We start from the raw sequence: 15,600 nt of genomic DNA on the forward strand, positions 1-15,600 counted from the left end.
AAGACCTCTGCAGATCAGCGACCTGGTCATCAGTTCATACCTTCTACACCCACTACCATATTACCCAGCAGGCCAGAGATGATGCCAAGTTTTGCAGAGCAGTGTTGCAGTCTGCATGTCCATGAACTCTGAGCCCATCTCCTCGGGTACCGCTTGCCATCTAATGTGAAATGGACATGAGCAAGCACTCGAAGAAGAAAAAACGATTATTAACCTTTCCGTAACTCTTGTTCTTCAAGATGTTCTTCATGTCCGTTCCACAACCTCCTCCTCCTCTGTCGGAGTTAGCTGGCAAGAAGGAATTGAGAGGGTGTGGGACTGTCCAGGCCCCTTTATGCTGGTGCATGAGCTCACAGCACCAGCGGGTGCTAGTTGCCTTGATAGATACCACTGAGGGAAAAATCTTCAGCAATGGTGAACGTGGCATGCGCACACGTAATGTGGAATGGACATGAGCCACATATCTTGAAGAACAGTGGTTACAGAAAGGTTAGTAACTGTTTTTTAATTCAGAAACCAGTTTAATGAAAGCTAAAAAGTACATTTTAGCCTTTTTAACGGACAGACAATAAGCCTTTTTCTGAGCCACTTATCGTTTGGCTATTCATTAGTGATCAACTACCCCTGTAATGTATTGGCGTTCATATTTTCAACTGTTTGACTTTGTTTAATTGAGCAAAATAGAGAAAAAGCAATTGCACTAAAATGCAACAAAATATCCTTTCCTTTCTTTGGAAAGGAGCATGCTTTTGTATGACATACCAAAATAAAGCAGAAATAAGTGGTCCAGAAGAAGGCTTTATCATGGGGGGCAAGACAGAGCTTCCATATACACTGTGGAAAAGATTGGGAAAGCTCACTTTAGAGAGACGTATAAGAGGATATGAGGTCAATTAAAAGACAGAGGAGAGATGGTAGATCATTTGTAGATCACCAGGGACATCTGGTGAAATTGAAAGGCTACAGATATAAAAATGAAAAATGCACTTTTTTTAAGGAAACCTGCAGAACTCATTGTTCTAAGAGAATTGTAGTCAAGAGCATAGAATTTGAAGGATAATGAGAATATCCATATTTGTAGTAGGTAGATAGGATGCTTTCTTAGAAAGGAGATAAAATCTCCATTCAGGGCACAACTGAACCACTAAATGACGGGGACACTTCTTTCTAATCCCTGTTTGCTGTTTATTGCATAACTGTCCGTTACGAGCTTTTTGCCCTCCTTGGAAGCAGCTGGTATTGACCACTGTCAGACAGTTTATCTGAGTACACAAACCACTGTTCTGATCTGGTATCTCAATTCCTAAATTCCTGTGCAAGTATGCTGGCATTTATAAGGCAGCAGTAGAGACCATTAAGTATTTACAACATTCTCTTAATTAAAACAAACATAATTATTCTGAAGTCTGCAGTTAAGGTTTATTTCTCTCTTCTGACTTTAGAAAATTTACTACAATAATTACTAATTTTCTTGCCTGGATAAATACAAAAACTGCTTAACTAGACACACTGGACTTGAATAGTTAAAGCTTGATGAAGTGTGTTCTGAATCTCAGTTCTCTCTGGTAAATGTCCATCATGGGGCTGAATGCAGCTCCTTTAGGTGTCCATAGTGCCACTAAGTTTGTATACGCCATATCTTGTTGTTTTCCCCCAGCCTAATTGTCTTCTCATTGTTCCCAATCCATAGTGCTAGAAAATAAGTGTTAATGTATGGAACTAAAACAACTGTCCCACAACAAAATGTCATGCTACTGCTGCCAAATTGGCCATACAAGATTCTTACCACATTCTCTGTTTGTGGATAAATAACACCGAACTGACTTGAAAGAAATGTGTACTTTAAAAAAAAAATTGTTCCCATGGACTCTTTTTTGTCTAGAAAAGTGTTATGAAGACAACATGGGGCGTATTGGATCCGCCTGTGGGAAACACTCGCTTAAATGTGATTAGGTTGATATCCAGCCTTCTACAGACTAACACAAACAATGTGAACTTGGAAATTATGGAGTTGAACAGTATAGGAGTTGTATTGGTAAGAATAATTTACTTACACTGTTAATATAATTTTTATATTATATTTTTATAAAATCACAGAAAGTAGATGGTAAAGTCCTGTTAAGATATCACAATGTCTATTCGTTTTGTCAGTGCAGATTGTGCCCTAGAGTGTTTTACAAGAAGCCATGTAATGAGGCTTTCACCACTTTCATTGAGACTATTCCACCATCCGGATTTTGTTAAACTCTCTTCCTGATGGTAACCAAAAATTTTCCTCAGCTCTGCTTAATAGTTTACTCTTTAGACCTCTATACAGTACGTAGTTTTTCTTACTCCTTGTTGTTTACACTCTACAGACAGATCTAGATTGCTACCTTATCTTTGCTATCTCCCCATGCTCAAATTCTTTCAGCCAACCTACCTAAACTTACTTTGCTTTTATTCTTTCTTCCTGAGTCATTCCGTCCTGACCTTAATTTTTTTGTTCTTTTAATTCCTTTTAAATGTGTCAACTGTATATAGTGCATTAAGTACAGTCCCATCTGTGACATAACCTGTCCTTTATCTTCCTCGTCTGAAGTGGTACCTCTCTGTATGCTGCCAAACCTGTGGTGGTTTCGCCACTGTATTGCACTTGAAAACCTGTATCTAGTTGGCAATCTTCTTACCACATAGATTCTCCCACTGAATGTGTATTTTTGCCTTATGTTCTAGCATGCATCTTTTCAAGGTTGACTTTTATTTCCTACTTATGTTTTAACCTTTTTATTAACTCCTTCTCATAAGACAAGAACTAGGGTTCACCAAATGAAATTAATAGGCAGTAGGTTTAAAACAAAAGGAAGTATTTCTTCACACAATGCAGTGTCAGCCTGTGGAACTCTTTGCCAGAGGCCTGTTGTGAAGGCCAAGACTATAACAGGGGTCAAAAAAGAACTATGTAAATTCATGGAGGCTATGTCTATCAATGACTATTAGCCACTATAAGCAGGGATGGTGTTCCTATCCTTTGTTTGCCAGAAGCTGGGAATGGGTGATGGGATGGATCATTTGATTACCTCTCTCTGTTCATTCCCTCTGAAGCATCTGGCACTGACTACTGTTAGAAGACAGGATACTGAGCTAGATAGACCATTGCTCTGACCCAATGTGGCCGCTTTTGTGTTCTTACAATGACTGTGAGCCACCAATGAGTTGCAGCCGTTAAAAATGTAATGCAGTCCTAGGATCCATCAGGCGAGGTATTTCCAGTAGACACAGGGAAGTGTTAGTACCATTATACAGGGCATTGGTGAGACCTCATCTGGAATACTGTGTGCAATTTTGGTCTCCCATGTTTAAGAAAGATTTAATTCAAACTGAAACAAGTGCAGAGAAGGGCTACTAGGATGATCTGAGGAATGGAAAACCTACCTCATGAGAGGAGACTCAAAGAGCTTGGCTGAGGGGAGATATGATTGCTCTCTCTATATAATATACTTCAGAGGGATAAACACCAGGGAGAGAGAGGAGTTATTTAAGCTAAGCGCCAGTGTGGACCTGACAGAAATGGATATAAACAAGTTTAGGCTTGAAATTAGACCAAGGTTTCTAACTGTCAGAGAAGTAAAGTTCTGGAGCAGCCTTCCAAGGGGAGCAGTGGGGGCAAAAAAACTGACTGACTGTCCAGACTGAGCTTGATACATTTATGGAGGGGATGGGATGATGAGACTGCCTACAATGGCATGTAGCTGATCTGTGACTGCTAGTAACAAACATCTCCAATGGCTAGTGATGGGATACTAGACGGGGAGGGCTCTGAGTTACTATAGAGACCTCTTTCCTAGGTGGGTGTCTGGTGGGTCTTACCCACCTACTCAGGGTCTAACTGATTGCCATATTTGGGGTCGAGAAAGAATTTTGCCCTGGGTCAGATTGGTAGACCCTGGGGGTGTTTTGTCTTCCTCTGCGTCATGGGGCACAGGTTGCTTGTAGGTTTAAAATAATGTAAATGGTGCATTCTCTGCAACTTCAAGTCTTTAAATCATGATTTGAAGACTTCAGTAACTCAGCCAGAGGTAGGGGTCTATTACGGAAGCGGGTGGGTGAGATTCTGTGTTCTGCAGTATGCCGGAGGTCAGACTAGATGATCATGATGGTCCCTTCTGGCCTTAAAGTCTGAGTACCTTTGGACTCCAAGTAACTTAATTTTAATTAAATAGTGTTTTTCAAGTATATTACAGGAACTTGCCATGTCTGTCACACATAATGGCATTGCTAAATTTTATTTAAAAAATCTCAGATCATTGAGTATTTCTAAGAACTCTCTCATAATTCTGAATGTTACCAGTGACAGCTGCCAATTTCTTGTTTCCATACGAGAAACATAATTGATCTAAATCAGAGAGACAGAAAAATTAACATTTAAAGTCATATTTTTTTACTATATGCCTTTCTGTATCCAGTACTTGAACCTAAAAATATTAAAGTATTGTAGGGAATGAAGGGTAGGATTGGAAGTATGGACATCTGGGTTGTCTTTCTGACTCAACTTTTGTCCCTCTATTTCCCTATCTATAAATTGACCAGTACTGATCTACATCATATGGCAACTATGGGTTATAAAATTGCTATTTAGGTGCCAAACGTGCGTAGATTTTTGTCTTTCTAAAACGGGTTGGCAACCTACGGCATGCGTACCAAAGGTGGCACGCGAGCCGATTTTTTTGATGGCACGTGGGCCAGGCTGAGCCGCTCAGCCCGTCGCCGCTCTGGGGTTCCCGCTGCTGGCCCCTTGCCAGCCAAGGTCCTGCCGCTGGTCCCACTCAGCACCCGCTGCTGGCCTGGGGGAAGGAACTCCAGGCTGGCAGTGGGCTGAGACCCCGGCTGGCAGGAGCCAGCAGCTGAAAACGCAGAGCAGGGGCGGGCGGAGATGCTCAGTCCACTCCCGAACCACCAGAGATGGGCAGGCTGACCTCAACCCGCTGCTGCTCTGGGGTTCTGGCTGCTGGCCCTTTGCCAGCTGCAGCTCCACTCACCTTGCTTCCAGTTGGAGTTCCAGCATAGGCCTCCTGCCAGACAGGGTCCAGGCTTCCGGCCCTGCTCAGCCCTACCAGCTCCACTCACCTCAGCTGCCGATCTGGGGTTCCAGCCACTGATCTCCTGCCAGTCGGTTATCAACTGATTACTCAGAAGCCTATGTGCAGCTTAAAGTATCTAAATAGGTGTCACCAGACATTGGAAAACTCAGCAAGGGCAAGGATCACACTAAACTAATAAGAGCTGCATATTAATTTAATTTTAAATAAAGCTTCTGAAACATTTTGAAAACCTTGTTTACTTTACATATAACAGTAGTTTAGTTATATATTATAGACTTATAGAGAGACCTTCTAAAAAACGTTAAAATGTATTATCGCACGCGAAGCCTTAAATTAAAGTGTATACATGAAAACTCGGCACAACAGTGCTGAAAGGTTGCCAACCCCTGTTCTAAAACAATAAATTGCTGTCTAAGCCATGTACAAAATTTTAAAGTATTTAAGAGATTGCTGGTTACTGTCTGACTTTCTAGAACTACACTGCTGCTTGTTTTGTTCAGTGAAAAGATCCCAGTGTGTGTAATCAAATCCTTTTGAATTTGTCTTGCAGGATATGTTCTTTAAATACACATGGAATAACTTCTTGCATACTCAAGTAGAAATCTGTATTGCATTGATTCTTGCAAGTCCCCTTGAGAGTACAGAAAATGGCACAATTACAGATCAGGACTCCATTGGGGACAATCTCTTACTGAAACATGTAAGTTGTGCTTTTGTGGACATTCTGACATTGTAAGCCTTGTTCTTAACTATTGTAGCTGTTTCTCTTTCTAGTGGAAATAAAACCATGTCTTATTAGAGGCATGTAATATTAAAAAAAAAAAAAAAAAAAAGATTTAGTGACAGTTCACTACCCATGTTGAAGGTATGGTTTTGTTGATGCATGGTAGATTGCTCTCCAGTCTGCTAGGGGCTGGAGGGCTGCAGCAGTAGCTCATCCATCCCTAGGATGAAACTGTTGTGGGAGACAACTAGTGTCTTGGGTCTGTCTGAAGAGGAATCCCTTTAACTTAAGAGTAGATTTGACTAGCTCTAAAGAGAATCCTTTCTGGTTTGCTGGGAGGCCTGTAAACATTGTATGAGGCTTGTAAACAGTGTATGATTTGGGACCCAAAGTTAGGGTAATCTGGACATTCTAGTCTATTAATTTTGTCATTCATGAAAATAGATTTTCTGAATATAGCTCATAGTTCACTTAGGGCCAGATTTTCAAAAATATTCAGTACTCAGCAGATTGTGTTGAGAACAAAGGGACCTGAACACTTACTTAGATGCATAAATAGGAGTTGTAGGGTGCCGATCTCAAGAATTTTGGTCTTTAATATAGTGAAAAGGGCTTAATGCACTTTGAGTTTTGTTGTGTGAACTTAAAAATACGTTATGTGATCTAATAGTTTTCTGCCTGAAACTAATTGCTACTTTTATTTGAAATTATCTTAATATATGATACTTTGTACTTAAGCTTCTAGAAATACTAAGCAAACACTTTTTTTTAATAGCTTTTTCTTAAGTGCCAATTAGTGGAACAAATACTTGAAGCATGGGAAATGAATGAGAAGAAACAGTGAGTAACAAAGCCTTTACTCCTTTCCCAGAAATTGAAGTGCTACATTAGATTTGATGTAACATATGAATGCGTGATCACTTTAGAATTGAGTCTACTACAGTAAAAGCTTTGTTATCCAGCATGTTGGGGGAATGGGGAGGGGGTATTGGTAAGTCAAAAATTCCAGTTAATTAAGAGGGAGGGAGTTTGGGTGCGGGAGTGGGCTCAGAGCTGGAGGTTGGGGGGTAGGAGGGGGTGTGGGCTGCTGGATCCGGGTGGCACTCACCTCTGGTGGCTCCCCACAAGTGGCGACGTCCCTTCCACTCCTAGGCAGAGGTGTGCCTCCGCCTGCAGGCGCTACCCCCATAGCTCCAATTGGCTGCATTTCTCGAACAATGGGAGCTGCCGAGCCAGTCCTCGGGGTGGGGTGCAGGCAGCCGCTCAAAGTGAGCACCACCCTCCCACTCCCCAACCCCTTACCCTGAGGCCCCTCCCGCACCCAGACTCCCTCCCAGAGCCCGAGCCCCACAACCGCTCCCACACCCCGAACCCCTCTTGGCTGTTCCTCCACCTAGGAGCAGCAGGGACATGTCGCCCCTTCCGAGGAGCCACACGGAGCCAGGTAGGGAGCTTGCTGGCCTCGTGCCAACCGGACGATAAATCGGACTTTCAGTGAAGATCAGAAATGCTGGTTTATAGAGCTTTCCGGCTGGTAAAGTGCTGGATAATACAGCTTTTAATGTTAATCTGTTCTTCCTCCTCCCCTCCCCCCACCTTAAAACAAATTTTACAAGAGGCATAAACAAACATGGAATATGTTGAACATGCTTTTCTCCTTTTGTCAGTAGGTGTGAGGTGTAATTATCTTTTGTACATGAATAAAAATACAAGTTAAGCTAGTAAAATAACTTGGGCAAGGAAGCACACTGACACTTGGACTAAAGCTTCTGTTGGCCTTTTAATTTTCTGATTTCAATTCCTTACACTTTTCTTCCCCTGGTAATGTTGATCCTTCCCAGACTGAACCTGTTGGTCCAATAAGTGTAGGGTTTGGAAATTGCTAATGGATCCTGGTGTGAGCCCTTGATCCAACTCTGGTCCATCAGACCCTCTTGTACATCAGGAAGAGGTACTGAGAAGTGCCATTCCTGGCACTGTGACCTCCAGGTCTGGGGCTCATAGGAGTAGAGCGAAGGATTCCTCCAGGCTCTCATCCAAAAAGAGGGCCTTTTCTCCAACCACTTCCAAGTTGAGTGAGGGGCTATGCCCTGATACAGGAGTGTTAGGATCACACAAGGAGAATCCTACCATTCTCCCAGCTCTGATGGGCAAAAGCACCCTGAAACCAGCACTATGTGTAGGAGTGGGGCAATCCCTGGTACAGGCAAGATAAAAACAAAAATGGGTACCTCCTACACAGACAGTACCGTCATGCAATTGTAATGAGTCATTGGTACCAAAGACTGCAATGAGACTACTGCTGGCGGCGCCATGAAAAGGGAGCCCATCCCACTCCCTTTGAGTCTAGGGCTAGGTATGCTGCCCAGAGGACATGGCCATCTTCACTAACCTGGAATCCCTGCTCCTGTCAGAACAGATCCTGAGCAGGGACATCTCCACACCATTCGTCCAAGACATGCAGGAAAGGGAGTGTTGCTCACTGATACCATCTACCAGATGGGGTGTAAGGATCCCAGGATCAACGGCACCGCCCATGGATTTTGAACCTGCTACCTCATCTGATGAGTTGAGTGTTAGGGGGCGAGTCCCATCACTGAGACAAGGGGTCTGTATCTCATAAGAGAGATTGTGCACCCCAGAATCAGTTGTACCCTACCCCATGGACACCACCCCACCTTTTGTCTCCTCACATTAGCCTTACTGGGGTCCATGGGATCCATACATGCGACAGTTCTTACAGTACCACAGGGAATCCAGACAGCCCTCCCTTTGCAGAGAAGATCCTGAACCACAAAAACTAATGGAGGGAAGAGGAGGAATCACCAGCTCAAGTGGGGTTGGAATCTTCAAGTGCAGGAGAGGTGGTTACACCGACCTCATCATTACCACGTGATGACTACAGGTAATTTAAACACCAGCTGAGGAGGACAACTGACAGACTTTTCCACATGTTCCACTTTTACCTCAGGTTCTGAGGAATATGAAGCAACAGGGAGTATCAATGATGTTGATTTGCTCCCAGATGGCCCAGGCAATTCTGGTTTCCCAGCATTCACCAGATATCAGCATGCCCATGTATCCATATTCAGCTCTTCCCAGACCTGTTGAACAAGGACAGAGGCAAGATCAGACATCCCACTCCAGCATTCCTCCACCTGATAGCCTGATATTTGTATGGGCAACAAACCTAGAAAAGGCATGTTCAGAAGCAGTACAATCTGTTCTTAACAGTAGGAAGGATTCCATACAAGTGCTACACAGAAAAGTGGGAAGGAGTTTTTGGCTTGGCACCAACATTGTCCAATAACCCCAGAAGATGACAACATCCCTGTCATTTTGAACTACCTTTTCTCCTGAAAGACTTTGGAAGTATCTCTTAGCTCTATATGGATGCACTTAGCACTTATCAAGACCTGTCACCCTCTGGAGAACAACCAGAGGGGTGAAGGATGTTTTTTAAAAGATAGTGTTGGTGTTAGAACCTCTGATAACAAAACCTACCTGGATGGGGGACCTCAGTCTAGTCCTGTCAGAATTAACAAAGACTGTGTGAACCCTTGGCATCATGTTCATCTGTCGATGAAGGTTGCCTTTCTGGTTGATATCACCTCAGCCAGAGGAGTAGATAAGCTGGGGGTCTTCCTGGCTGATCTGCCTTACACTTTCTTCCACAGACAAAATTTCACTGAGACTACTTTCAAGGTGAATTTTTGATGTAATCTCTGAGTTCTATCTAAATCAGAATATTCACTTATCTGTTTTCTTTCCAAAGCTTCATGGCACCAAGTGAAGGATAGACTTCACTCTGGACATCTGTTGGACCATAGTTTTCTACCTACAAAGAGCAAAGTGCTATTTAAATCCTTTATGGAATATAAGGGAGGGGAAGTAATCTCCTCTGACCCTTTCCAAATGGATTTTGGGCTGCATCCTGCTTTGAGTTAATGATGCCCCTTCTCCACCATCGTGTGAGGACTCACTCAATTAAAGCTGAGACTGCATCAGTAGGTTCACTTCAAGACATCCCTCTCCTCAAAATCTGTAAAGTGACAATGTGGGTCTCTGTTTGCACCTTTACAAGACATTACAGCCGGGTGCAAGATCCTTCATCTGATGCTTCCTTCAGCAGAGCAGTCCTCTGATTGGTGGTGCAGCATATGTCCTTGCATCCCCCTCCTCAATCAGTACTGCTTGTTCATCATCCACAGGAATTACACACATAGGTAACATTCCCTCAAGTAATGGTCTATCTTGTATAGTAATTGGAGTTCTTCAAGGTGTGCGGTTCCTATCTCTGTTCTGTGACTGCCCTCCTCCCCGGTCTTAGGGCTATTTGTGGTAGAAGTTGTTGGTCTGCACCACCCCTTATGCCCTCAGTTCACCACATGAGGAGGAAAAGGGCACAGGCACAGACCAATGGACACAGCTGGCAAGAATCTTCTGGTGTTTGGCTCATGGAACGCATGCATACCAGCAGTGGAATACCAGTAGCGACCCATATTTTGAAGAACTCAGTTACTATATAAGCGAAGTAACTTTTTATTCTGCAAAGATCTTGGTGTGCTTTGTTGGATAGTGTTGTTGACACTGAACTCTCATGAGGAAGAAGTATGGAAAATGACTCCCTACAGATCTACTAACCTCAAGCTCCCATTAAAAGATGTGCAGACTTTCTCAAAGATGAACCAGGCCACAGGCCAGTTCTCTGACCTTTTCATATAAAGCAGCTTGATAGCTGTGGTTGGTAACCTACTACAGTAAAGAACTGAGAATGTATTGCGAACGCATGGAAGTGACTTGTGTAAGAAATATGCAAGCCCACCTTTAACTCTTATTGCACACTGTAGTAAATATAACTAAAGAAATCCCAGTTGTTTTGTTCTTCAGTAAGTTTTTTGGTCCCCCCCCCCCCCCAAGGATTATTAAAATTGGGAGCCTAAAGTGAGACTTACATTCCTGTGACAGGACACCAATTAATTTATACTACACATTATTTATATAGCACCAAAAATTATGCCTGACGCTTTAGACAAGGACTTCAAGCGCTTACAATCTAAACATCACATGAGGTGCTTTGTGGGAGGGGATGCAGTATAAAGCAAAATTACTGAGGGGCTGTTCTTGGCTTGGTTCTTTAACTTCTACAATCTTTTTGTCTTTATAATAGAACATAGTCTCTCATTTTCTGATGTTGAATCCATATTCTTCCTCCTTTTGCTGTTTTTATTCCTGGCCAAATGCTCTGGTCTTGTGGAGTCTGTTTCTTGTCTTGGTATAGACAGAAATGAGAGAGACCAGCCATTACATAGGTTTTCATACCATGCCCATTTCCGTGATATCCAAATACTTCCAAACCTACAATAGGAAGTAGTACCTCTAACCACCAGAATAGACCATGATTTAAATTTGGAGAGAAACTGCCGCTCATTTCTCTGCCTCATATATGGACAGTTATAAGGATAACAAGTCATCTGTTATGCTAATTTATACATGTTTTAGGCTGATAGATGTACTGTAGGAATGAGGGAGAGGGAGGAAATGGTAATTAAATAAACACAAAAGCAGTCACTCACTTCAGGCCTTCAGTCTCCTTAATTTCCCCCCCCCCCCCTCCAAAAAAAACCCTAAACCCTGAGCAATCACTCATGTAGGATTTATAGAGCACCAGATAGAAAGGGAGAGGTAAAACAATGAACCAAAGGGCATTCTGAGGGCAAAATGCCTGAGGGCATTCTGTGCCAAAATATTAAATTCTGCACCAAAAAAAAGTGTATACAGTATTTTAAAATGCTGCAAAATTCTTTAAATTTAATTTGTCAAATAAATGTGGAGGCTCCAGCATGGCACTGGGGAGCACAGGACACTGGCCGCACAGAGGTGAGAGATCACTGTGCAGCTCCCTCCACCCCCATCCCAGACACAGACTCAGCAGTGAGGCTGCACCCAATCCTGACAGTGCAAGGACGGGGCCTGCCCCAGAAACACCCCAGAGCCCTGCCCCACTGAGCTTAGTCGGGTATCTGGGTGCGGAGGGGATCTGGATACAGAGGGGCTTGTTGGGGGGTTCTTGGTGCAATAGTAATGGGACTCTGTAGGGGGTCCAGGTGAAGGTGGTTGAGGCTCAGTGGGGTGGAGGGGGTCCAGATGCTGGGAGAGTAGGGCTAAGTGGGGGTGGATATTGAGGCGCGACTGGTTGGGGCTTGGTAGGGTGGAGATCTGAGTGTGCATGGCTTGGGGCTCATCCGCAGGGATTTGAGTGCAGGGGGTCGGGGGTGAGGCTTGGCAGGAGGGTCTTGGTATGAGGGCGTCTGGATGCACAGGGGTTGAGCAGCTGAGGGAGCAGCTCCTTGTACAGAGATCCTTCCCCCTGCAGCTGAGGAGCAATGGGTGCAGGAAGCAGGGGGAGAGGGTGCACGAGTTTGCAGAGCTTTCTGCAGCTGGGGGAGAAATCTCCTGGGTGGGTCTGTCCTGACCGCGAATGCCATGCAGGGGAAGAGGAAGTCCGTCCTCCCTAGCCCAGCCCAGACTAGCAGCTGAGCCTGCACACGTTAGGAGCCACCTGCTGGGTCTTCCTCAGTTCCACCTCCTGCCCCACAATGATTTACCTCTCTGCCGGCTGCCCTGGGCACCCAAAACGTACTGCTAGGAAGGGTTATTGACTGCTCCTGTGGCTTCCCTTTGCTTCCCCATCAGAAAGTCATTTTTCTGCAGGGAAGCAAAGAAATCTGTGGGGGACATAAATTCTTTGCATGTGTAGTATTCCCCCAGGAGTAAATGTTGTACAGATTAAGTCTTGGTTGTAAGTGTGCACACAGTGTATGTGTCGGTGCTTAAGCTTGCCATACTTCTTTGCTTTCACAATGCTCAAGGAGGTTCTGCTTGATGGCTGTTTCTCTCCATTTGGGCTTGTCTTGCCTCTCTGCATACAGTAACTGACAACACTCTATGTGGATCTTAGTGCTTTAATCAATTAACTTTAAAAGCAAGACCAAATGAGTTTTAAATTGGATTGAATTGTAGCTAAAAGACTCATGAGAACATCTTGTCTTGGTTCTTATTGTGGGTTGGGGTGGTGAAATATTCACTATAATCAGGCTTAATTCATATCATCAAGAAAGGGCATCAGTTAAGAGACTTTGATAAAAGTGTAACTCTTAATAAGGTGTCTGATATTAAAATGGGGTTGAGACCCACTTTGGGATCGCAACCCACCGTTTGAGAACCCCTGCATTAAGCTATATTGAATTAAGACCACTTCATTTCTGAATGTGTCTCTACACACAGGTTTAATGTAGTCTTTCAAACAGGGCTATGTTAATGTGAACTACGCATCTTTTAGTTTGTGCCAGCAGCATCCATGTGGGGCAGTTAGAGCATAACATTTTGGTGTACTCTGCTTTTCACACCTCCACAGTGTGCATTTTGGCACAGCATAGACAAGTCCTTAATTCATTAAACAAAACCTAATTAAGGTCACTTTAATTCTGCATGAGTTTCCACACAGGTTTAATGCATTTTAACTAATCCACTTTAACACCTTTAGTTAATTTGGATTAATTTTCCTTAGTGCTCCTGTGTAGACAAACTTTTTGTGCAAGATGTGGCTTCTAAGTTTTCTTTATCTTGAGCTGCCCATCTAATTGCTTTTATAACTGAGAAGCTCATTTGAACAGCAGACTGGATGCCTGCCTGTCCAACCGGGCAAGTGGTTCCTTAACGCAATCTTGCTTTTCCTCAAATGCAGCCAGTATGTCCAGGCTGAAGACAGATATCCCTGTCCTGCAACCAGCTGCTGGTATTTGGCAGTGAAGCTCAGATCTAGATGTTTCTCTAATTTTCAGTTTCTCAAGGCTAGGCCAGCTCCGGCTAGTCTTAACTGTTGTCCTTCAGCCCTGCAAGGTGTCATTCTGGGAGCTGCTATTTCCAGTTCCTTGTCAGGCATGTTAGCTTTGGCAGCGGAACACTTTGGACAAAGATCTAGGAATTTCTAGTAATGTCCTGAATGGCATTCTCAAACTACAGTCCCAATTAATCTGGTACGTAGAAGTTTGTTAGCCCTTGTGTTAGGCTAGCCCTGAGACAGACTTTACAAAATCTGGGAATATTTTATTGTAGCCTGAATTAATGAATTATTTTAGCACTGTTAGAGGCTCAAAACTCCCTTTTTGGAATATTTTGAAGTATTAAGTGAAAAGTATTAGTTTTCAGGAAAGGTGTCTGAACGTCTTATGTGAGGTAGGTTCTCCAAACCTGTTAGCAAATTGGATCTAATATTAAATGGATTTTTGCTCTTATTCTGACCATACTAACTTCCCTCAAAACTATGTAGAAGCAGGAGAATAACTTGATGACTAAACATGCTTCTCTTTCTTTATGGATAGCTTTATGTATTTTAAAAACAGTTCAGAGAGGGAGCTCAAAAAATGTGTTTTAGCAGCCCAAAAAACGTTTTGGTTTGAAGTATACGTTACTCATTCTCCTTACGAGTATTTAAAGTACTTTGTTTCCTCGCTTGTCTGGTCTAACTTTTTGTGTTGCTTCCTTGGATTTATAGGCTTAACGTTCCATAACTACAAAATACTTCAACAGCCAGCTATTTGGGAAGATGAACATTTGAACTTCTCTTTTTCAGGGCTGAAGGAGGAAGGCGGCATGGTTATATGGGTCATTTAACAAGGATAGCTAACTGTATTGTGCACAGTACTGATAAGGGGCCAAACAGTGCACTAGTACAACAGCTTATTAAAGGTAACATTAAACTTCAGCAGGTTTGTTGCACCATTCTGTTAGTTGGATTTGTAGAATTAAATCATGCTAGGAATGTAAAAGGCAGCTTTTAATAGGGGCTTTCTTGCCAAAAGTTGTTTGTCCCAGGGAAAGAAGCAGACTTCTTACTGTTTGTGTAAGTCCAAGTAACCTATTAAATTATATGACTTGCTCTCCCCAAACTTAGGGAAGCAGTGCCATGGCTTCTTCAAATAAATGTGAGCGGGGGTTGCCTGCTAAATTCCCTCTGAGCAGCGTGGCCACACAGCAGCTTATTAAGCACTGCGCAGGGGCTTAGGAAACCTAGCCCTGGTGAACCTGCTGCAGCCGGGGGACAGGTGCTCCTTCCCGAACCTGAACCCAGCTCTGGCCTGGACGTGCCATGGCCAGGAGAGAAGTGCCCGGACCCCACCTAGCCTGGCCCCCTGACCTGCCATGGCCGAGGGACAGGTGCCCCTCTCCCGGCCCCCACCTAGCCTGTCTCCCCCCCCCCCCCCAATCTGCCATGGCCAGAGGATAGGTGCCCATTTCCCAGCCCACCCCTCGACCTGCCGTGGGTGGGGGAGAGGGACCTATCCCACGGCCCCAGTCCTGGAGCTGCTGCGGTGGGGAGAGGTGCCTCTCCCTTCCTAGCCCAGATGCTGCTGTATAGAGAGCTGGGCGGAATCCTCACTTTCTGCCATAGCCCCGGGGCAGCCTGCACCTCAAACTCCTCATCCCCAGCTCCACCCCGGAGCCTGCACCCCCCATCCCAACCCCAATCCTGCCCCAGCGCTGAGCCCTTCATCTCCAATCCCACCCCAGAGCCTGCACACCCCTGTACTTCAACCCTCTGTCCCAGCCCTGAGTCCCCTCCCATACTCCAAACCCCTTGGGCCCACCCCCACCACATGAATTTTGTTATGTGCACCAATATGAAGGTGATGTGTCACACATCTCCTCCATGTTGGTACACACAACAAAATTCATTCTTCACGTGTGTGGGGAAAAAATAGAGGGAACACTGGTGGCCTGTCCTAATGAAAA

General features: G+C 44.1%; 1 protein-coding gene across 1 annotated transcript in view; it reads left to right on the plus strand.

Annotated features, from left to right (window-relative positions):
* PPP6R3 (protein phosphatase 6 regulatory subunit 3) overlaps window positions 1-15,600 on the plus strand; it is a 136,742-nt gene that overhangs the window by 82,331 nt on the left and 38,811 nt on the right. The window contains exons 14-17 of the mRNA XM_045013936.1: window positions 1,883-2,035; window positions 5,632-5,781; window positions 6,581-6,645; window positions 14,441-14,556. Coding sequence (XP_044869871.1) covers window positions 1,883-2,035; window positions 5,632-5,781; window positions 6,581-6,645; window positions 14,441-14,556 — 484 coding nt within the window. The remainder of the gene's footprint in view (window positions 1-1,882; window positions 2,036-5,631; window positions 5,782-6,580; window positions 6,646-14,440; window positions 14,557-15,600) is intronic.

The sequence above is a fragment of the Mauremys mutica genome, chromosome 4 (assembly GCF_020497125.1).
Source record: "Mauremys mutica isolate MM-2020 ecotype Southern chromosome 4, ASM2049712v1, whole genome shotgun sequence".
NCBI lineage: Eukaryota > Metazoa > Chordata > Testudines > Geoemydidae > Mauremys > Mauremys mutica.